At 36.4% G+C, this 22,451-nt stretch overlaps 2 protein-coding genes across 5 annotated transcripts in view; both read left to right on the top strand.

Moving 5' to 3' along the window:
- The window catches only part of prkg1b (protein kinase cGMP-dependent 1b), a 174,679-nt gene extending 172,152 nt beyond the window's left edge, over positions 1-2,527 (top strand). For all 3 annotated transcript variants that reach the window (XM_051124320.1, XM_051124319.1, XM_051124321.1), the window contains 5 exons: positions 216-379; positions 498-620; positions 827-889; positions 1,126-1,192; positions 1,791-2,527. In XM_051124320.1, the coding sequence (XP_050980277.1) occupies positions 216-379; positions 498-620; positions 827-889; positions 1,126-1,192; positions 1,791-1,889 (516 nt within the window). In that variant the 3' untranslated portion in view covers positions 1,890-2,527. The remainder of the gene's footprint in view (positions 1-215; positions 380-497; positions 621-826; positions 890-1,125; positions 1,193-1,790) is intronic.
- A 5,189-nt stretch (positions 2,528-7,716) lies between these two features.
- Positions 7,717-9,480, top strand: dkk1b (dickkopf WNT signaling pathway inhibitor 1b). Of its 2 annotated transcripts, none has more exons than XM_051124335.1 (4): positions 7,717-8,048; positions 8,138-8,279; positions 8,390-8,530; positions 8,934-9,480. In XM_051124335.1, exons 1-4 carry the CDS (start codon positions 7,845-7,847, stop codon positions 9,179-9,181), a joined length of 735 nt encoding a protein of 244 aa, XP_050980292.1. In that variant the 5' UTR covers positions 7,717-7,844; the 3' UTR covers positions 9,182-9,480. The 2 variants fall into 2 exon arrangements, with proteins under 2 accessions (XP_050980292.1, XP_050980291.1); XM_051124334.1 differs by having other exon boundaries at positions 8,135-8,279.
- Positions 9,481-22,451: the final 12,971 nt, after the last annotated feature.

Below are 22,451 nucleotides of genomic sequence, written 5' to 3'. Positions count from 1 at the left end.
GAAGGACTTTCCATTTTAGAAAGCATCTGTTTGGGCAACAATTTGCATACGCCCCTGAGTGCAACATTAGTCATCAATATTTTTAGTCCATTTACCCAAAATGACTTTGTTTATTGTCAACTTTGGAGGACAATAGTATATTTAAAGCTGAAAAACATAAACTAAAAGCAACAAAAGTGTAGTTTTGATATGAATACACTTCTTGTCTCTTGTAGGTGGACTTTGGCTTTGCCAAAAAGATTGGATTTGGGAAGAAAACATGGACTTTCTGCGGAACGCCGGAGTATGTAGCCCCAGAGATCATACTGAATAAAGGCCATGACATCTCAGCAGACTACTGGTCATTGGGAATTCTTATGTATGAACTCTTGACTGGAAGGTAAAACATGTTTCCTGTCGTTGGGTTTGACAAGATAAGCTCAAATGTTTTTCAGTTTGTGTGTTAGGATTACTCCTCCTTCGAGTTTTATAAAATCTAATGTGCATTTCTTGTTCAGCCCACCATTCTCAGGACCGGATCCAATGAAGACGTATAATATAATTTTAAGAGGAATCGACATGATAGAATTTCCAAAGAAGATCACCAAAAATGCAGGCAATCTAATTAAAAAACTATGCAGGTGGGTACATTTTAAAGCTCTTTAAGTTCAAGTTCAAGTTTTAAATGAACTAAAATGTTCTGCTGTTTTAACTTGTAGCACACATTTATACCTTAAAGTTAAAAAAAAAAAAAAACCTTAGCTGGAACTAGATTTAACAAGGACATTTTTGACAAAACGTCAACTCCATAAACTAAATCTGCTTCGAAATATATTGTTTCCCCCAGAGACAATCCGTCTGAGAGGCTAGGAAACTTGAAAAATGGAGTCAAAGATATCCAAAAGCACAAGTGAGTACTGTAATATCCCTGTTCTTTGGGGATTTGGGGAAAAATTGTGTTTTTTAAGTCTGGAAAGAGGCTGAGATTTAATAATAAAACATTAAGGTCAAGAAATTCCTATAAAACTAATCTTATTATGCTGTGCATGGGGTCAAGATGTGTTTGTCATTTTGGTAATGCCTCTTTTCTAAGTATGTGTTTAAAACTTTGGAATCAAAGACTAAATTTTTTTTTTTTCATTACAGATGGTTTGAAGGCTTTAACTGGGAAGGATTGCGCAAAGGAACTCTCACCCCTCCAATTATTCCTGATGTGAGTATAAAACATCTCCATTTTAAACATGCTCCAATTTAACTAATAAGTATGAATATTTGACAGGAGGAGACACTAAGAGATTTGCATTTAAAATAAATCAAACATAATTACATTGTACGTTAAATGCTGTCAGAAAAATGTAGGATTTTGGTTTGGTGAAAAAAAAAAAATCTAACTATGATTTTTGTGATAAATAATAATAAAAAGAACCAAAATAATAAATATATTATTGTTATATTTCACTGTAAAATTAAATCTTTTTAACTTTTAGGAAACATAATATATTTTCGCACAGTATAACTGTGAAATTACAATAATAATATTTATTGCTCTTAATTTCTTCTTTATCAAAATTAAATTGCAGCCTTTGTGATTTGATAATTGCACTAGGCTATTTCAGTCTTATTTTGTTTAATTGTGCAGCCCTATTTCCACAATAAAGTCATAAAATAAAGTTAACTGATTATAATGAAATATTAATGAATGAAATAATAATTTATACTGGTTTGAATTTTAAACATTGAATAATGAATAAATATGCAGTCACACATTATGATTTTTACATTTACATTTCCTCTGTTCACGCACCTATTAGGTTGCAAGCCCGACTGACACCAGTAACTTTGATAGCTTTCCCGAGGACAATGAGGACCCTCCCCCAGATGACAATTCCGGCTGGGACACTGATTTCTAAAACTGAATCTTGTAACATGCCCTGCCCTGGAGTGTCTTGTGTGGTTCGTCAGCGAAGAGGAGAATGGAAGATGTCTCGCCCAGCTCTGTGACACCAAGTTGCCTTCGCCCACACTTCTGTCATGCGGTGCCACTGGGGGCGTCTCAGCTCCCCGCCGCACCCCACGACTCCCATAACTGTCCTAATCAGAAGGACTGGAGTCCATATTTCCAAAACGGCCTCAGATGTGGACTCAGACCGCCTTGTGCTGGAGCCGATGTTTCATAAATGAGCCCTTCATTTTTTTCTCTGCTGTTTTATGTTTGACTGATTGCACAAGCAGTGGTTTCAGGTTTTTGGTCTGGGTCTTAAAAATAAGTAGAGACAGCACCATGATCTGGACTGAGTATTGATAATGTTTCTAAGAAGCATTTTAGCAAGGAATTTAGTTTGTGGTATAAATACGGCTAATATAAAACAGAAACACACCAGTGTAAAATACCTAAAAAGTCCGCTGGTGGAGACTGTTTAATTTAAATTGATTGATATTACTAAATTTAGTTCCATTTGGTCTTTTTTATGCATACACCTCTTAAAGGAACAGTCCCCCCGAAATGAAACATCTGTTGTCCCAAACCTGTATGTTTTTTTTTTTTTTTCTTCTGTGGAACACCGAATAATATAGTTTTTGAAGAATGGTATTATATGAGGTCAGTGGGAATCGAAACTTCGGTGACCAACGTTGTTCAAAATATATAAGAAAGTCATACAGGTCTGAAACAACACAACAGATATTGCAATTTTTTTGTGTACTATCCCTTTGCGTTTTTATTTAAATTCTTCTTTTAAAGGCTTATGGATACCTTATGTTTGTATTATGGGAAACTTGAAAGTTTTTTCTTTCTTTCTTTCTTTCTTTTTTTTAAGACGATGGGAATCTACTCCTATAATGAATCAGACTCAATACAGTTTGTGCACCACTAGAGGGCAGGCTTTTTACTTAAATACACCCTGTACTTCCCAAATGGAAGGGCAGTCAAGTCACAACGTCCCAGATAAAATGTGGGTAAGATTGGAATTGTTTATGAAGTTACATAATCAGCTCTATTATTGACACCAGACATAACTACAGATTATTTTCTCCAGTCATTTTCACCAATCATATTCATGGCTCAACTTGACTCAAACAATGACGAGAAGACTGCCTGTAGTCTAAAATAGCTTGAACACAAAGTGCTGTGCTGGAAAACCAATTATGTAATCTTATTTATTGTAGGACCAGGGGTAAATATTTATGTATATATATATATATATATATATATATATATATACAGTGGTAATATTTTTGTGATATTTGTAGAGATTTATTGTCAGAGTAAAACCAGTCCTATTGCCTTTTTTTTCTTTTGAGAATACATTTTATCTGTAAGCTATTTTTAGTTCTCTGTTATCTTTTCAAGATGGATATTCTGTGCTCACCATATATCTTTTGGCATTATTGAAAGTGCCTTAACACAGTGGCATCCAGAATTCACCCTGCTTGTTTTTATGCTGCACGACTAGGTCAGACACCTCAAAATGTTCTTCTTAATCAGTTGTGGCTTTTTTAAAGGTACAGAGATTTATATGCCATTTTCTTACAATAAAAGCATCTTTCAAAGTAATACTTCTGTACAAATCTTTCAGTCTTTGAAATCTGCACCTGCTGTTTTCATTGCGTGTTCCATTCATTATACTCAGAAGTTCAGAAAGTCCTACAAACAAGATTTGCTATCTTGTCCTACAAACAAGATATAGCTGGAGGTGTTAGTACTATGAAGGGTCTGACTCATATCAGCTGGTGATAATGCTCTGTAAACATCTGCCCTCCCCTCTTCCCAACAGATAACACATGAGCATGGTAGCTTTTCATTGCCAGCACTGTGGCCCATAGACATCAAAAGATGTAAACCCAGGGGGTACAGAAGACATCTTTGACCTCTAGTTCACAGCTAAAGCAATCAGTCAATGGCATATCCACTACTAATAGGTGATTTTCAACCAATATATTAGGATTTCAATATTTACTAGCAGAGAAGACAGTTCAAAAACCAGTCATGTTAGACAATACTCTTCCTGAAAACTTGAAAAACGTACTATAACATCAGAATAAGGTCGTTTAGAGATAAAACACCAAGGATAGGCCTAACTAAGACTAAATTATTACAACATTTTACATTACACGCATCACCCCCTGCTTAGATACTGTCACGCCAAACGAGGACAGCAAATTACAAAAATAAACCACGTACCTTTGCATTCCATCTGCAGAATGTATAACACACCATTACCATAAAAGCAGGAATGTCTGAATCCCGTGGGAATGTGAAAATGTGAAATCACGCAATAAAAAACACCTTACCCAGCTTCAAACATGAAATCCAACAAAGGCATCTTTGACTTCCAGTTCACAGCTAAAGCAATCAGTCAATGGCATATCTACTACTAATGGGTGATTTTCAACCAATATATTAAGATTTAAATATTTACTAGGCTAGCAGAGAAGACATTAAAATTAACTGTTCAAAAAGCATTCATGTTAGGCAATACTCTTACTGAAAACATTAAAAACGTACTATAACATAAGGGTAAGGTCGTTTAGAGATAAAGCACCAAGGATAGGCCTAACTAAGACAGTTTTCTCAACATAAAGATAGATTATTACTACATTTTTGGTCCAGTTAGTTACAGTTAACCCCTTATCCAGCTTCAAACATGAAATCCAACAAAGCATCAACAAAGAAGACGTCTTTGACCTCCAGTTCACAGCAATCGGTCAACGGCATATCTACTACTAATAGTTGATTTTCAACCAATATATTAAGATTTAAATATTTACTAGGGCTAGCAGGGAAGACATTAAAATGAACTGTTCAAAAAGCAGTCATGTTAGGCAATACTCGTCCTGAAAACATTAACTTACCCTAAAGTACTATAACTTTAGGGTAAGTTCATTTAGAGATAAAGTACCTCATAGTTAAAATAGATTAATACCACCTACCCACTACTACATTTCTGGTCCAGTTAGCTACAGTAAACCCCTTATCCAGCTTCAAACATGAAGTCCAACAAAGCATCAACAAAGAAACAAGTTTGTTTTGGAGAGTCATCAGAGGACATGCATCACCCCCTGCTTAGATACTATCACACCAAAAGAAGACAGCAGCTTACAAAAATACACCACGTACCTTTGCATTCCATCTGCAGAATGTATAACACACCATTACCATTAAAGCGGGAATGTCCGAGTCCCGCGGGATCATTTGAAAATTTGAAATCACGCAATAAAAAGCAGCGATTTAATGAATCCTTTTAAATGTCATCACAATGGCTCTTTTTGCCTTGGAGACGCGGGTTGGTATTATTTTACAAAAAGAATAGCAACGTCTGATGCATTAACAAATCATATGGATCTTTTCCCAATTAAATATATACAAAACGAGTCTGAACGATTCGTTTAGAAATAACTGAATCTTCCTAGTGGTTCGCGAGTCATCAACTCAGTCTTGAACATGTGCGAATCGTAGCTAAATTAATATCTAAGGTTTGAAAGTAATAAGAACGGTGTGAACAAATGGGGTGAAAAGTTACTTTAATACAGTAACAGCGAAAATGTTACACTGTTCTACTAATATGAATATAAAACAGAGTTGGTTTTAATAGAAGTTTCAGTCAATGGGCTTATGGTTTTGTCGTTTTCATAACCTGAGGGCTGCAACGAAATTAACTGGGACACATTAAATTAAACACCCTTAATAATAATAATCAAAAAGCTTAATAACTTACATGTCTCTACATAGTATTGGAACATGTTTGAACATGAAAAGCACATCAGGATATCAAGAGATGAGGTAATTACCTCACATCGTAAAAACATCACTAAGTCGATGTTTTGAACCGGTTCTTTGAACAGACCTGTTCAAAAGAGTCGATTCGCGGAATAGAACTTCCATCACTATGCAAAACCATTGCAGTAAACTGATAAAGGCACACCTGCAACCGCGTATTATATTAATGCAACAAGTTACGCAGCTTGGCAACCTTAAACTTTGGATAGTTAGGCTTATTAAACAAATATTCTTATTTTGTTAATTATTAGCCTATTATTAAAGTTTACTATATTGAACACCGGTGTCATTTATGATTTTGTTGTTGCCGCCTCCTGTAAATGCAGTGATTTTTACAAGATTTTTTTTATTGCTATAGCGAATAACACTTACTCAAGGGTCACTAAGGAGCACTGACCTGAATAAGCTGTCATCAGGAATTTTAAAACAGGATTACCTGGCATCCCACTAAATGAATTTGCTGAGTACAATGTCTACAAAAAGCCGCTAAAAGCCGAGCAAATGGACTGTTTGCGAAAATGCCATCGCTGTGGAAGTCTGATTAAGACACGGGCTTCAGTCCTGTTTGATCTGAGCTCATCAAAGGCTGCTTTACACAAGCTTCATTTTACACCACTGTAGGCTTTGGATGTACAATTAAAACAAAGCCAATAGACAAAGGGATGGGGATGAACCCTGCCAATTCGCGTTTAATGAAGTGTATTGAGCGTTTGTCCTGTGGTCGTCTATTAAAAGTGACCCTTGTCAACAACATCAAAGACATTGATTTGGGAGTTATCCCAGAGTATAGGGCAGAGGGACACTTTGAAATCGCGCAGGCTATGTCCACCGAAATGCAATACTACAATGATACAATTACAATTCATTTAATTCTACTATTTTAGAGCAATCTTTTCATATTGGAGTAGGCAGCGACTGTGTGTGTCTTTTAATTAGGAGGTCACCCATCAAGTGCTGTCTTTTTTTAAAGATAAATGTGGATACACGGGTAGCTCAGTTAATTTGGATAACATTAAAATTTAGAAGCGAGATTATTAAGGTTATTATTTTATTCCGTTCAGATCAACTCTTTATAATCAGCCAGATCAATAGATGAACCACGTCACCTAAGAGCGTCACGTCCTTATCTCAGATTGCTAATCACTCACTATTTGTTTAAAAGCACAGACTGAATGATAATTAATTCGGTAAACTTCTCACTTCTTCTTATTTGCATATTCACTTTGATCTTCTGCACTTGTTTAATCAAACGCATTTCAAAGGCTCCCCATCACGGTTATGACTCAATTTCTACCAAATCTTTACTGCATTTATAACATGGAATATACAAACTTACTGTAAAGAAAGAAAGAAAAAATAAATAAATAAATAAATAAATAAATAAATAAATAAGGACATCCATGTTTAAATCTCCAATGACATCCAGAAGGGATTTTAATTATTTGATTTTTGTTTGCTTTTTTATACAAAAATAATAAAATAATTAGACTACAACAATAAAAATCTAAGTAATATGACTATGTATTATTATTATTATTATTATTAAAATATATCCCTGTTCCAAAATTCCAAACATATTGATATATTAGTAATTCAATTTAAAGAGGTTTAACTTTTCTGTGCAGGCTGTAACTTTCCATATCTTTTTATATTAACATATTAAATATAAAAGCAATTAAAGTTCACTTTTTTTTAGCTGGCGTAAATATTTTACACAGCATGCAAAAATGTCGGTAAATGTACATCATCTCCTAAAATCTATATTATGTTATATAGAAAACTAGAAAAATTGATAAACTTTATATTCTCGACTGATTTTCCCATCCAGTTAGCGGTATTACCGTGGTTGCTGTTTGATGGCAGCTCATGAAGAAATACAGCTCATGCATACAAACATACCGATAGACAGACAGCTCATGACACAACGCTTTGAAATTTCATCCAGCCCTTTGTTGCTCTCAGCGAGGGGCGGGAGCGCAAACAACTCCGCGCACGTATAAATGAAGCGTCCTGAGCTCATGAGGAATCACAGAAGAGCTCCGCTCACCTCGGGAATACATCCTCCATCCAAGGAATACCAGACCTGACAATGCTGCACATTGCCATGTTCTCTACCGCATGCCTCATTCTTGTGGCCTGCATCAAAGCGGCATCTGCCGGTTCCGTGGTGCTCAACTCCAACGCTATCAAAGTTGGTTCAGGTGCGGCGAGTCCAAGTCACCCGGTCAGCCCGAGCCCGGCTGAGTCACCTGCGGACAGCGGCAACCTGAACTTCGCCGTCGATACACCTCAGGTAAGAACATGAAGCACATGTTTTCTTCTCAGACAGCTGCTTTTACTTCGAGGTCGTTAGACTAATAGTGTCTTTCTAAACTCCAGCAGCCTTTAATCTGCGAGAGTGATGAGGAATGCGGTGGCGACGAGTTCTGCTTCCTGTCTCGCGGTGTCTGTCTCCAGTGCAAGAAGCGCAGGAAGCGCTGCATCCGGGATGCGATGTGCTGCCCTGGCAACCACTGCAGCAACGGTAAGATCAAAGTTATGATATACTGATTACAGACATCTCAGCGTTATATAGCCTTAACAAATAACAGGCAATGTTGACTAACAATTAACTTAAATGCATCTTCCTTGTAGGAGTTTGTCTTCCAAATGACCCTGACATGATCCACCAGATCGGAATGGAAGAGTTTGTGTCCATCTCCCAAGAAAACTCAACTGTTGTGGTACCACCAAAAGTTGCAACTCAAGGTTCACCACAAAACCAAATGCAAAAAGGTAAACAATGATTCAAAAACCAATGATTTAAATATGTTATTTTAACCTAGTTTCAACTCAGTTAGCAGGTATTTTTAAAGCTTTAATCCTGTGTTGCATCACAAGGCATTAAGTTTTTAGGAATGCGACTGATGTTAAATACAGTATAAACTTTTATATATATATATATATATATATATATATATATATATATATAGATAAACTTTCTTTGTGTGTAAAAGTAAAAGACGTGCAGGACATCTGGAGCATGTTAGCAAAGTAATAAAATGTTATGAAATTTGTTTATAAGACCAGGCTTTAAAACCAAGTCAATCTTCAATCTGAAAGCTATTACAGTGGTCTCTCAAATCTCAAAAAATGTAAGTTGTGCATGGTATTCATAAGTGTTGTTTTGTTTTTAAAGGTCTGGAGGGAGAGAACTGCCTGAGATCATCAGATTGTGCAGAGGGACTCTGCTGCGCCCGCCACTTTTGGTCCAAAATCTGCAAGCCAGTCCTAAAAGAAGGCCAGGTCTGCACCAAGCACAAGAGGAAAGGCACCCATGGCTTGGAGATATTCCAGCGTTGCGATTGTGCAGAAGGTCTGTCCTGCAGAACGCAAAGAGATGGCAGCAAGTCATCGCGGAGTCTGCACACTTGCCAGAGACACTGAATGAACATTTGAGGAATTTTCTTTCACAACAGACTTGATCAGAGTCGACAAGCGATCGAGGAGAAGCAGGACTTGGAATACCCTGTTTTTCCTCCATTTTCTTGTGTCAACATTGCAGAGTAGATATAATTGTTTCTCAACGGAACTTAAATCTTGCAGTAAATTACTGTATTATACTGTAAATAATATAAGGCAGTTGGCACTTAATTCAGATATTTTTGTCAACCCTGAAAGAAGGTGCATCAGTCTTTTGCTAGTCTATCTTAAATGTGTATACATCTGGTTTTTACGCTCATATAGAGACGATTTAAATGTCTATTTTATTCTAAATAAAGATGATATAAAGTCTTAAATCATGCTTGCAATACGAGAGTGTATATATTTCACTGTGGTAGTTTCTTATGTTGCACGTAAAGGACACAGTACGTTAGGTGTGGTCAGAGCTGAGGGCTGGAATGCATTCACGTCTAGAAGTTTAATTAAGGTATTTAATAAGGTGTGTCTATATTTAATAGCCATTTTCCACTGCTAAAAAAAAAAAAAAAAAAAAATAGTAAAATTCAAAGTCATTGGGTGGTCACTATTTAATTGCATCTAGAAGGCTATTTTTACTTTTTATTACTTTGAAGTCACTTTGTTATACCTCTTCAAACAAATTTATCAGAGAACAAAGAGATCAAAATGATCAGTGAATGACCTATTATTTTTAAAACATGTTTTTTGAAGCTTAATATACAAAGTTGCAAGCAAAACATGAAAGAGCAATGTCACAACAATAAAGAAAACAAAATAGCAGTCATGCAAACTAACCAGAGATTAAAAAGCCACGCATATCTGATTGATCCGATGCTTTCAAAAGCGTTTATATAGACAGGTCACACATTACAAACACGCATCTGTTTGAGGTCTGCTTGTGAATTCTGTCTGTCTCTCTCTCTTTGAAGGTGAGAGGCTTTAATATGGTCTAGCACGTGGAGACTGACTATAGTCACCTTCTCTTTAAAGTTCAAGGATGCTTACTGATAGAGGCAGCATTTAATGGCACTGTCTGCTCTTAGCTACAGCTTCTAGTAAACCATTATGGGACATATATCAAGCAATTTATTGGCTTTATGCATGGATGAATGATTATTATTAAGTTCTTTTATGTTTGGTCATTTTAACACTTCAAACAGAGCACAATGCTGCAAAAGAGCAAATACTCTTCTTCTCAAAACACGCCCTCATTCACAAAGTCCTTTTTTGCGGGCACTGCTTCCTTTTGCATTTCTCCCAGCTGTAATTGGAAACTTTAAGTCTTTTACCTGGAGCTGTCAAGAGAGACAAAGCGGTGGGGTAAGCATTTCAAAGCACAGGATATACAGTTTGCAATTGTCCCTTTCCCATCCATGTGCCTCGGCTGGCATTGGAGAGGCTTTCTCCCAGCTTTTGTCAATACCGTCAACAGCTTGAAGACCACAAACATCTGTGGATGGAATCCCGAGCTGCACAATGGTGCAAAAGAAACCCAAACCTCCGCAGTCTGCATACAGTAAAGCAGTTAAGTCTTTGATGGCAAAAGAGTTTCGCAACAGGTCAAGGCCAACTTCACTAAGAGCAATCAAGAGTCCGGGCAGAAATAATCTGCAAACATGAGTGTGAAAAGGCGGATTTCCTTCTTTTTTCAAACTAGGTACAATAAAGCAGCAATACTGGGGCTTCTGAACATAGCAGTGTGAATGTTTGCGAACTGCCCCTAAAGCCTGGTTCGCTTTGAAGTTGAGATCAGTCAACACTTCACGGCACATACTATTTTTCAACAAATAGTTAAGTAACTGGGGCTCACACGCAGAGTTACTTAAAAAGAACCCAAACACATTAATGCGAAATGAGCATTTACCCTCGAAAGTATGTGCCGTTGACGGTAGTCTGGCTGTTTTCAACAACATTTGGCGAGATGAATGGGACACATGGCTGTTTGTGTAGTAATATTTGATTTAATTTCATTTTTCCCTAATCAATCACTTTAGTGAATTTACTTGTCTGGATAATTGAATTTAAGAAACTGTAAGGAAAGAAAATAAAATTAAAAAGTGTATATTTTTTTTTAAATAATAAAATCATTTTTCAATCAAAATGAGTTAATTTGGGTTGTATTTTAAAGCTCAGATCTCTTAGTGTTAATTAACCCTAAACAGGTGGAAGTGAGATGAGAGGATACAATTAAGGAAACATTTTGAACATTTTGTGTGGTAAAAGATGTTTTTCACAGCTCTTTATTATAATATGCACCATAAATGAATGACATTTGAGCGGTTGTCTTTAATTTTAAGGTTGTGTAATTACTAGTATGATCTTACCTACCTACCAGTCACTGTTAGATGTTTGCATCAAAGGGGTGAAAATACTGATGTGGTGATTAAAACAGAAGATCCCGGAATATTATTAAAATAGCCTTATTAGGCAGCATCACCTTTTCAAGAGTGATTCAGATTCTGAGCTGTTTTAATGATATTGTATCGAATCGCATTTACCATTTGTGGAACTATACACCCAAGTCTCAGCAATGTGCATAAATACAGAGATGTCTCGTCTGTGTCACATGGAGTAGAGGTTTGTGGGTCAGTGTTGGCTGTAGAATGGCTTGGAATGACCCTGTGCTGTTTTACTAGCTGACTGACTGCCATGCTTGCAAATTACAGACAGCGAGATCCGACTGTAATGATGGCAGGCGTCACAGATATGAGCTCTTTAAGATGCATGGTTTTCAGAAGCAGACAGCAGCCTGACAGAGTCCAAACACAGAGTTAGAGAGCAGAACGCCACCTTCTCTATGGCTTTGTTTACCTCAAGTCAATGGACTTGAATTTGAAGAGGGCCAGAAACAGTTAGACAACAACTAGGTGAATATGAGCATTTTATGATATGCCTTTAACAATTATTCTGAATTGCGGTATCAGACAAGCCAGTTAAAATGACTTCCTTTCCAACACTTTGGGGTAAAAAGTAAAAACTCTGAGGTAAAATTTTGTTGTTCACAGTTGCTTTGTGTATTGGAGAATTAGTATTGACTTAGATGTTTCTCCTAAAATGCAAATGACAATTGTTGACATGCAGTAAGTGTATAAAATTATTAACGGTAGCATAGTTTACTTTGATTTAGAAGAATCTGATGAGAAATATTTGAATTCATATTGAGCCCTCTGACTCTGAGTAGATCATTTAGAATCTGGCAAATCTGAGCACAGTTTGAGACATTGTTGAGATCTCTTCTGAAACATAGGATGAGGCCTTTTTGAAGTGTTATACATAACCCTCAGCAACATTTGCAAAAGTGAAGCTTTGGTTTTGACGCTTGGCTTAAAATTAATGCAACACTTGGGTTAGTTAAATCATGCACAACGTGTTAGTTTTCTAATACATAATCTTGACACATTATCTGAATGTTTATTTCATCATTAATCTAAAAGAGTTTGTTATGTCATGGAACATCTGAGAATGGTCTAACGCTCAGTCTTGTTCCACCAGCTTTACAATGTGATTTATGGACACTTGGTCGCTAAGGCCTGTCGGCATAATTACCAAAATTACATGATAAATATTTGTCATGTTTTGATTTCTTGTGGAAAAGTGATTTTCATTTGTGCTGACAAATGACTGGCTCTAAAATAACAGTATTACGCCTTCAGAATATGATGTGAGAAAAAGGACAAACAGCCTCTCGTTTTTCACTCAAGGAACACAGAACAGATGCTGGAACAGCTTTATGAAGTTTTATGGCAAACATCATTCATGCACCTGTCATGTTTTTTTGGAAATCACTAAACTTGCAATCTCTCAGTCACAGAACAGCCTTAAAACAAATTAAAAGACAGCTGTACTTCTCATAATTTTGCAACTATTTTTTTAAGGTTACTCCTATTTTTGTGCCTTAATTAGTAACTACTCATTTAAAAGGCTATTTGGTTTTGGAAGAATATGATAATAAATTATTCATAGTGAAATATTTGAAAATCTGGTAAAGTCTGAGGCATTGCTCCAATCTCATCTGAAACTCTAAATGTGACATGAGATTATTGGACTGTTTTCTCTGGAATAAATCATAGGATATATGATATGACAATACAATTGTGGGTGCTTATTTCTTCTGTTTTATACGTTTAGATCATATTTAATGCTCACTCAGTGTTCACATTTTTGACAAAATACAATATACTTTAGACATTACTGGCCATGCATTTACCAGATTATCATATCTATATCATCTCAAAAGATGAATCATGCATTTAGCTTTGTTTACTATGAAGAATGAACTTGATAGTGTATGCAAAAGTGTTACATTTTGAGACATACTGTAATGTACTGTATAGTCTCCTGCTTTACAGCAGCACTGAGCTGCTGATGTGGCTGGCTGTGAGCGTATGGTTGTGTCATGTGGAGGACAGAGGCAACTTCTTTGCTGTCACCATGGTGCTGGGTGTCATCATCGTTTAAGTGTCTGATTAGTGCAAAAGCTTCCACACCCACTCATAAAAAGTCACTATTGAGTATCAATCCATTAGCAGAGGGGCAAAGGGAAAAATGCTGGACTCCATTGTGTATTAAAGGAATAGTTTACCACACACCATATAGTAGAACTTGAGCCCTTAATTTCAAGTCTTTAGATTTGTATTTATTTATTGAGTTTTAGTTAGTTAGTAAATGTATTTCTTCAACTATGTTTAAACACACCCAAATAATTCATTAGTATTCAGACTGGTGGCTCAAGAGGACTGAAAAGTCCTTATCACAAACACTAAATTTCAGTCAGATTGTTGATTGGTGTTGTAGTCTTGAAATAAATCAATCAATAGGAAAGCATTATTTAAATTCTTGAATCTGACTGTCTTTTCAATCTGATTCAAAAATACCTTGCAAACATGCACAGTGTTGTGATGCATATTTTTATCATGTTCACCAGCCCTTTTATAATAAGATCTCTGATGTTTACATATGTTTTACTTCTTATGAACATGTGGTTTTACGTCTTACAAACTGGTCAGTGGAGTGAAGACTGAATTTTCACTAAATATTGGCTAAAAAAGCTTACCTGACATGTATGTTAGCTTTCATTTTAAACATATCATCACGCCAAAAAGCAATTTAACATTATTGTGGTGGCATTGTGCTGAATTTTTGTTCTGAATATAAATGCACATTTATGTAAACAGAACTTTCAGTATCTGAAATCAGATTGGTTTCATTCAGATTGACGAATGTTAGCGCATGTAAACATACCTAATGATAAATTTGGGTCTATTACAAAAGGGTTGGAAATTAATGACAGCTTGTGGCAAAAATGCCACCAAAATGAACAAAAATGCACTATAAATTCAAGACAAAGTGTTGTTTATCTCATCATAAACAACACAGTGCAGATACGATGTAAAAGATTCATTTCGTAGCTTTGGTGATTATAACGGGAGTTTTTACTTAACTTGTGCTAGTAACGTCATGGACCAACATTTTTGTCTGTGATGCCAGAATGTGACGTGTCCAAAATGCAGACGCAAAACAAAAATGTTTTAATATTGTTTTCTATATCGATATTAATAACCATTATTACAATAAAAAGAGTAATAATATACAATAACGGTTTTAGTCATAATACTGCAGCTCTATGAGCTTTTGTTTTTACGTGTATAATTTAAGTAAAACTTTAAACAGTTTATTGTTATTGACAATAGTTTAAAATATTTATTAAAGTAACTGGGTAAATTTAAGTATTTGATATTGAAGACAACAAAGTATGGTGATTATTATAATAAGGTGATTATAAAATGTAAAAAAAATGCGCCTGGTAATCAATTCCAGTGGGCAAATATTGCTCTTTAACAGAAAAGTTCATTTCTGACCCTGTGTTGCACAAGGCACAAATCATATGATCCATGTCATTTTGGCAATGTCTATGGTGGGTGGTTTTTGTCAGTTATTGAGCTTGACAGATGTTTTGATTCTTCCACAAAAAAGACTTCTCATTTTATCATAAGCTATGAATTTTAGTTCTGAATATAAATGCACATTTATGTAAACAGAACTTTCACAATCTGAAATTAGATCGGGTTCATTCGGATTGACAAAAGTTAGCGCATGTAAACATACCTAATGATAAATTACAAAGCACAAATCATATGATCCAGGTCACTTCGCAAATGTCTACGGTGGGTGTTTTTTCTCAGTTATTGAGCTTGACAGATGTTTTGATTCTTCCACAAAAAAGGCTTCTTATTTTATCACAAGCTATCCCTTTAAGACAGCAACTAAATATTTTAAGGTGCTCCACATGCGATGCCCTTCTTATAAGGCTGGATCAGCGATTCCCCGAAGTGAAAATGCTGGAGGCGTCTTCCTCTTTGAGGTTTGTAGGTCACCCAGAGTTGAAGTCAGATAACGTGGCAAACCTCAACAGAGATTTACACAATCGCTTCGGAAAAGAAAGGCATATCTCCTGTCTCCCTGTGAAAAGAGACAATGTCATTCCGCAGGAGTGCTCAGACCGCTGATCTTCATCATTAAAGACAATTATGTCACATTCACTTCTCCTCTCCCTGCTCTGAAGGGAAGTAGCCAAAGCCAATTTAATGTTCCTCAATTGTCTCCTTTGTACTGCGTACAGTTTACTGGGCTTAATAGGACAGGCCGCTTCCCTTTGATATTACCTCTTCCTCCGCCAAACCCATAATGCCCCCATTTGTTCTACACAAAAGCCCAACTTAAACTACACAAAGAGGTGGTTACACAGAATCTCATTTGCCTAAGTGATTGCATCCACAAAAAAAGCTTCGGATCTTTGATCTCAGTGAGGTGCAAATGTGTTGGCTTTACTCGGTTGCGTGAGGCGCTGACCGAAACAATGGCGCCCCTAATTCGAGCTATTACCCGCACATTACTAGCTCAGCGTTTGCTCATTTGCACAAGGCTTTAGGAGCAAAGAATACGTGTCGATGGGTGGACTCGAGTCCGGCCGAGTCGGTCGAGTTTATCTGTGTCATCCGAGAGGACCAGCGGGCAGCCTTAATTTGGAGGGGCCGCTTCAAAAAGAGCGGCTTTGGCTGCCGTCGAAAAGCAAACAACATTTAGCACCTCAGCGCCTAGCGCTAATGACAAACAAGCTGCTCGGATCCACATGAAAGAGGGGCATCCTTGGGTCTCCATCAATGACCTTTTCAAATACACTTCCTCCACACACAAAAGAGCCCACCATCCATCTCCTCAGAGGAGCAACCATGCTCCAGCCCAGGCCCATTCACTGGCCCTCACTCTAAATATGAATGCAAGGACGGGGGAAAAGTTTTTCTTCTCAACTACACTTGAAACAAATACCATAAATAAGTCAAAGAGAAGGAGGGAGGGGTAGGTGTACATTACATGACTTCAAAGGCTCTCTCTCCCTCTTCCCCCATAGAGCCCAGGCAGCGTGCTTATTTTCAAGGTGCTTATTCATGTGTGCAGACTTGGGGCTACATCACTCAGCATTACCCGAGGGACACTTAACAGTTTCCTCCAAAATAAAAAAACAGGGAGGGGGTCTAAACAGATTCAGGAGAACTTGAAACTGACAGAGGGGATATTTCCGAGACGACGGCGGTGACCTCACGTCACCCCCGTGGGCTATGTCAATTAACCTCCCATTTTACAGTTGGCTGCCTCGTGAGAAAATACACACCGACACAAAGGCTAAGTATCATCAATTATATCATAAAAACAACAGTGGCCTCTCATAAAAGAAGATAAGCTTACTTTATTTGAGTTTTTATATCACGTCATTTCAAGATGACAGATGGCGACGTTTTCTATCGAGTCACTCCTTAAGAGCATGCGCGCTATTCATGACAGTAACACAATCGGGTTGTCGCTGACATCACACTTTCTTGCATTACATATTTTTAGCTGTATGTTACTTCCCAGCTTTTTTTGTCTTTACCCCCACAGGCCCGTCAGTAACAGCGGCTTTTCTGTATAAAGCTGGCAAACATCTGCATCCTCTCTTCTTACACAGGCATCAAAGGTTTCATCTGCTGACTGCGTTAATGTAACAGCAAAGATTATCATCTGTAGGGAAACAGTTTTACAGTTCAATTCACAGTGATTCTCCTGTTGTTATCTTAATCTCTGATTCTGTTTTGATTATGGCATCCACAGGACTGCCTCTGTTTTCAAAGGAAACGGGCTTGGCTTTTATCCCAAATGAATTGTTTTTTGTTTGCTTTAGTCCCATAAAGGAATTTGATCTTCATATAAGGTGTAGAAACATGAAATTGTGATTCAACCATATCTGAAGCCCGGGAAAACTTGAACATATAATTTTATAATTACACATTTTCATTGCATTATATTGATTAGACTACATGGAATAATAGTGCATGGAATCATTAGTTATGCTTTGTGAATAATGTGGTTTTATTTTTAAATTTTCTGTTTTCATTTTCATTTTTTTTGTTGTGTTTTTGTCATTTTTTTAAATTAGATTTCTATGCATTTTCTGTATCTCTATAGGTTTTATTGACTTTTTAATTTCTATTTTTTTTTAAATAATTTATTTTAGTTTAATCTTTTACTACATCAAGTTAAACTAAATAAAAAATATTGGTTTGGCAACTAGCCAAAATAAAATAAGTGTATTATTATTATTATTATTATTATTATTATTATTATTATTATGTTTTATTATTATGTTTTATTTCAGGTGAAGTTTATTTTGTTTCACATAACACAAGTTTTAATTAATTAATTAATTAATTAATTTGTCAGTTAACTATAATAACCTTGCCTCGATACTGACCAGATAATATTTCAGTGTGTGAAACCTGGTATTAATTTGTCAAATAAGAAAAAGGTTGTGCTGAAGCATAGCAACTTAATTTGCATAAATCAATTAATATACCTACTATTAATGTACTTTTGTACATCATTATTTTATTTTATTTTATTTTACATTGACCCTTAACCGCCTGGTCATGGGTGATTTTTCGTAGATGTATGAAGCCAGTGCTCCTCCAAGTTTTCACAGGTGTCTTATTAGAGTAACTACAGGTGTAGCTCATCACATCAACTGTGGACATGTTACATTAACATTTATTGTCATTTTTAGACCTCATCAACACCAGTCCCCATTTATTTCAGTATATGGAAAACAGCATGATGTTGACTAATGAATAACATTAAAAATCATCCATGTTTGGAGCCACATAAGGGTGAGTAAATGATGACAGCTTTTACATTTTAGGATGAACTCTTCCACCTGTACTGTCATTATTTGAGTCTGTGAGTGAAGTCTTTGTAACAGACTCCAGAGAATCTTATTATCAGTCAAACACAGTCCTCCGTGCAGAGAGACGCTCCTAATCTCATCTATAAGAACAGGTGTTTCCCATCCAAACAAATGTGTTTAGAGTAAGTGGAGACTCAAAAACAACAATTGACTTAAAGCTGAACGCAAGTCCATTCCAAACATAGTCTGAGATACTAACAATAGCTTAGCACAGATTTAAAAACTTGACAAGCTAATATAAATCGACTGGTCTTTATAAACAATGACACTGGACAGTGACAGTTCACAATGTCAGTCTAAACTATATTAATATTTGGCAAATACCGATAAAAAAATGTTTAATATGCAATAATGTAATATATTGATTGCTAATATATAAGAAAATATATTTTCTTTGAATAAGAAAAGGTTTCATATATTTCTGATGCTGAACAACATAAATGAATCCCCATAGTGTCAAATATTTCTAGCCAATTTATTTGCACCAAAATTCATTATATCATAAGTAATAACCACTGATCTCTAACTTTCTGAAAATTATCCAAAATTTTGCTTTAAACCATTTCCGAGACTAAAGCAGGTGAAAGCAAGCCTTTCATTCAGACAGTTTTTTCCATATTTCTTTCCAGACAGTCTATTAGTCAGCATTGTAAGTTCTGAATGTGGCACTAGAGCCACCCAAGATCATGACTGTAACGGCTTGCTTGCCACAGACTTATAATGGGTCATTATGAATTTGATTTATGATGAGGTTTAGCCTCTTAAAGTTTCCATCATCAGCTGATCGCACATTGCGCATTCTCCAGAGTCTCGGCCGCAACCATGCCGCCTCATCGTCACCTCATTCTCTGTACACTGGACAGGCCACTAGATTAGAATGACACACTACTTAAGGGCCAATTAGAGAGTAATCAGGATGTTTGAGCATTTCGAGAGGGTGGCAGGGGATAATTGCCAAGACCACACTGCAGGGACCGTCAACACGCCACAGAGTTGCTCCCCGCAGTCCCCGCAGTAGTGAAATCAAGACCTGGCTGCAGTTCAGTGTGGTCAAAGGCATGTGTGTGGAATGTGGGGCCCGTCTGTTGAGGGCCCACTTCTCTATTCAGGCAAGTCTCTCCTGGTGTTTCTCATCTACATGCGGTTTGCAGATTTCAGATTTTGCATTGCGCATCAAGTGGCAACCCGACATAGTACCAGAATGCTTTATTGTATTAAAGTCTGTGTAAAGCAATATTAAGTTTGTGTTCTGAGTTTGTCTCACCACAGAAAAGTGTGGTATTAACCAGCCAGCCAAATCTGAATGATTAAAAAACCGCCAAGTAAATAAGTTGTCAAAATCTTAAAAAAAGGAATATTCTCTACTCTCAAACACTGGGGGTGTGATGACCTTCCAAACGCTGAGGAATCACAGTCGACACGTGTTCAACTTACTTCATTATTTATTAGAAAATCTATAGCACAGCATCGAAAAAGAAACGAGAGTCCAAACAGCTCCCAACATGGTCTTATAACTGTGTCCCTTTCCCCATAGGCCACACCCTTCCCTCGTGACAACCTGACTAAAACACCAATATGGTGGGTACAACCCCCCTCATTTACTAATTATGGAAAATAATAAATATTATACAATACATAATACATATAGGTGCATAAACATAAAAAAAATACCTTACAGGCTCGTACAGGGGATGTGTCAGCTGTCGGCGCTGAAACCCCACCCACTCGGGGAAAGCTGCCACCACTCTCAACTGTCAATTTAAATAAATTATCACAACCAGATAATATGCATTTGCGTTGCGAAGGCATAGGTAGCAAACTGTTGTCTGTAGTAACCAGTGATAGGAATAACAGTGTTATAAATAAACAACATTAATTTTCAGTAACGAATTACTGTTTCCCCCATTACAATGCCGTTACCATTACTGACAGTAAAATGTGGCGTTACTATAATTTATTATAATAGTGTAATTTTATTTTTAAGTTCATCTGAATGGATGCGCAGCTTACCTGTATTTGGTGAACCGTAAACTCTAGTGTGAAGACACACAGCTTAATAAGTTGAATTCTTCAACTTTTAAGAATTGCCGGTTTCTCCGGTAGTAGGCGGAACTAATGAGCAAACGGCAATCTCATTGGCTGGTGCTCACCTATAGACGTTTTTCCTGAACGCGGAAGTCACACCTGACTCTTACCCAGAAGGATGCTTTGCAATTCTGGTCTCCAATGTTTCTAATCAAATTAGCATATATTCTGATCTGATAATCTAATGTTAAACGTATTAAAATGTTCTTAAAAAGCACATCACTTTGCAGGGTCGCAATGACCATTAGTCAGTGCCTCACTCCTCAAAAGTTAATAAGTGTGTAGATGACATGAAGCTCCCGACGTTAGCTACATTAAAAACAGATGGGCGCTTTTTGAATGGGTTCCTATGGAGACCGGAACAGAAGAGCATCCAATCGGACGTTAGAATTTGTAATGGCGGCGCTCATCGTTTACTCAGGAAAAAGGTCTATTATCGTCCCTGTTTTGATTTCAGCAAATCAGTTAGAGCAAACACAGACAACGTGATTTATATTCATGAACCTAGCAGCTCATTTATCCCTATTGCATTTTATATTGTTATTAGTAGAATTTGTAGTAGATTTCTTATCTAAATTATCATAATGTCAAATTATAATGCTTGACTGACTGATGCTAAGTGTACATTCTGATATTTAAAAAACCCTACTGAAAAATAAATATACTAAAATGCATTTAAAATACATTTATTTTATGCTAATTATAATACAAAATCATTTACACATTATGTACTTAATAAAAATACCCTTCAATTGTGCTTTTGGTATGCTAAACTGGTATATTTGCAAAATATTTAAAGATAATACAATCCTCATCAACAGTGACATTAAAACATATTTTAGTCTTAATTTTAAGAAATGTGCATTGTGCACAAGTAGTACTCCAAATAAAGTTTAATTACAATTTTTAAATCAGTAAGTCTCGAGCGATATGTCAGTAAATATGTTAATAGACTTGAACTGTACTTATATGTACTTATATATGTATAAAATAGATGCATTTAATGTGTTAGGGTATAGCCCTCGCTGTACTTTAATGTCCTACAACAATGGGTCTGTGCAGCACTGCTTAAAGTCGAACACACCTCTTATAGTGTTAGGGGAGGGGCCATACTCAGCGACATCAATACATGATTTCAGGCTGCTCAAAAAAATCCTAAACCCAGAAATTGGTAGAAGCTGTTTAATGTCTAACTCCACAATTCAGTACTACATCTTTCACAGTCTCTATAACATATTTCAGCAATACATTTTTAACATTTATGTGTATTTAATGTGTTTGGAAACAAGGAGAAAGTAAATAAAAATGTCCTGAAAATTTGTATCCGTATTCCAAAACCTGCTTGCCCTATGCAGGCTTGCAGGGATGCTGGACCCTATCCCAGCATTTTAAGTCAGCACAGAAACACCTTAGATGCAATAGGCAGTCAATTGCAGGGCCAAGGCTAAGTCTACATTAATCCACATATATTTGAAAGCGCTCTCCGTCTACACTACACACACACACACACACACATATATATATTGTTTTCACAAAATATTAAGTGTATTGAGTTGCTTGTCCATACTAAAATGTCTGAAAATGTACATTTTATGTTAGTTCACCCAAAAATTGAAAATTCTTGGATTAATTACTGACCCTAATTTCGTTCCAAACCTGTAAGTCCCTCATTCATCTTTAGAACACAAATTAAGAAATTTTGTTGAAATCCGAGATCCTTCTGACCCTGCAGAGACAGCAACACATCTGACACACTAAAGGCCCAGAAAGGTAGTAAGAACGTCATTAAAATAGTCCATGTGAAATCAGTGGTTCAACTGTAATTTTATGAAGCTATGAGATTTTTTTTTGCACAAAGAAAACAAAAATATTGACCTTATTTAGCAACTCAGCTCT

The sequence above is a fragment of the Labeo rohita genome, chromosome 12 (genome assembly GCF_022985175.1).
Source record: "Labeo rohita strain BAU-BD-2019 chromosome 12, IGBB_LRoh.1.0, whole genome shotgun sequence".
Lineage (NCBI taxonomy): Eukaryota > Metazoa > Chordata > Actinopteri > Cypriniformes > Cyprinidae > Labeo > Labeo rohita.
Note: the sequence above shows the minus strand (reverse complement) of the source record. Positions and strands in the feature narration are given on the sequence as shown.

Coding starts and splice junctions, on each gene's coding strand:
- dkk1b (XM_051124334.1), top strand. CDS start 7,845: ATGCTGCACATTGCCATGTTCTCTACCGCATGCCTCATTCTTGTGGCC. Junction 8,049..8,134: donor TCGCCGTCGATACACCTCAG/GTAAGAACATGA, acceptor TCTAAACTCCAG/CAGCCTTTAATCTGCGAGAG. Junction 8,531..8,933: donor ACAAAACCAAATGCAAAAAG/GTAAACAATGAT, acceptor TTGTTTTTAAAG/GTCTGGAGGGAGAGAACTGC.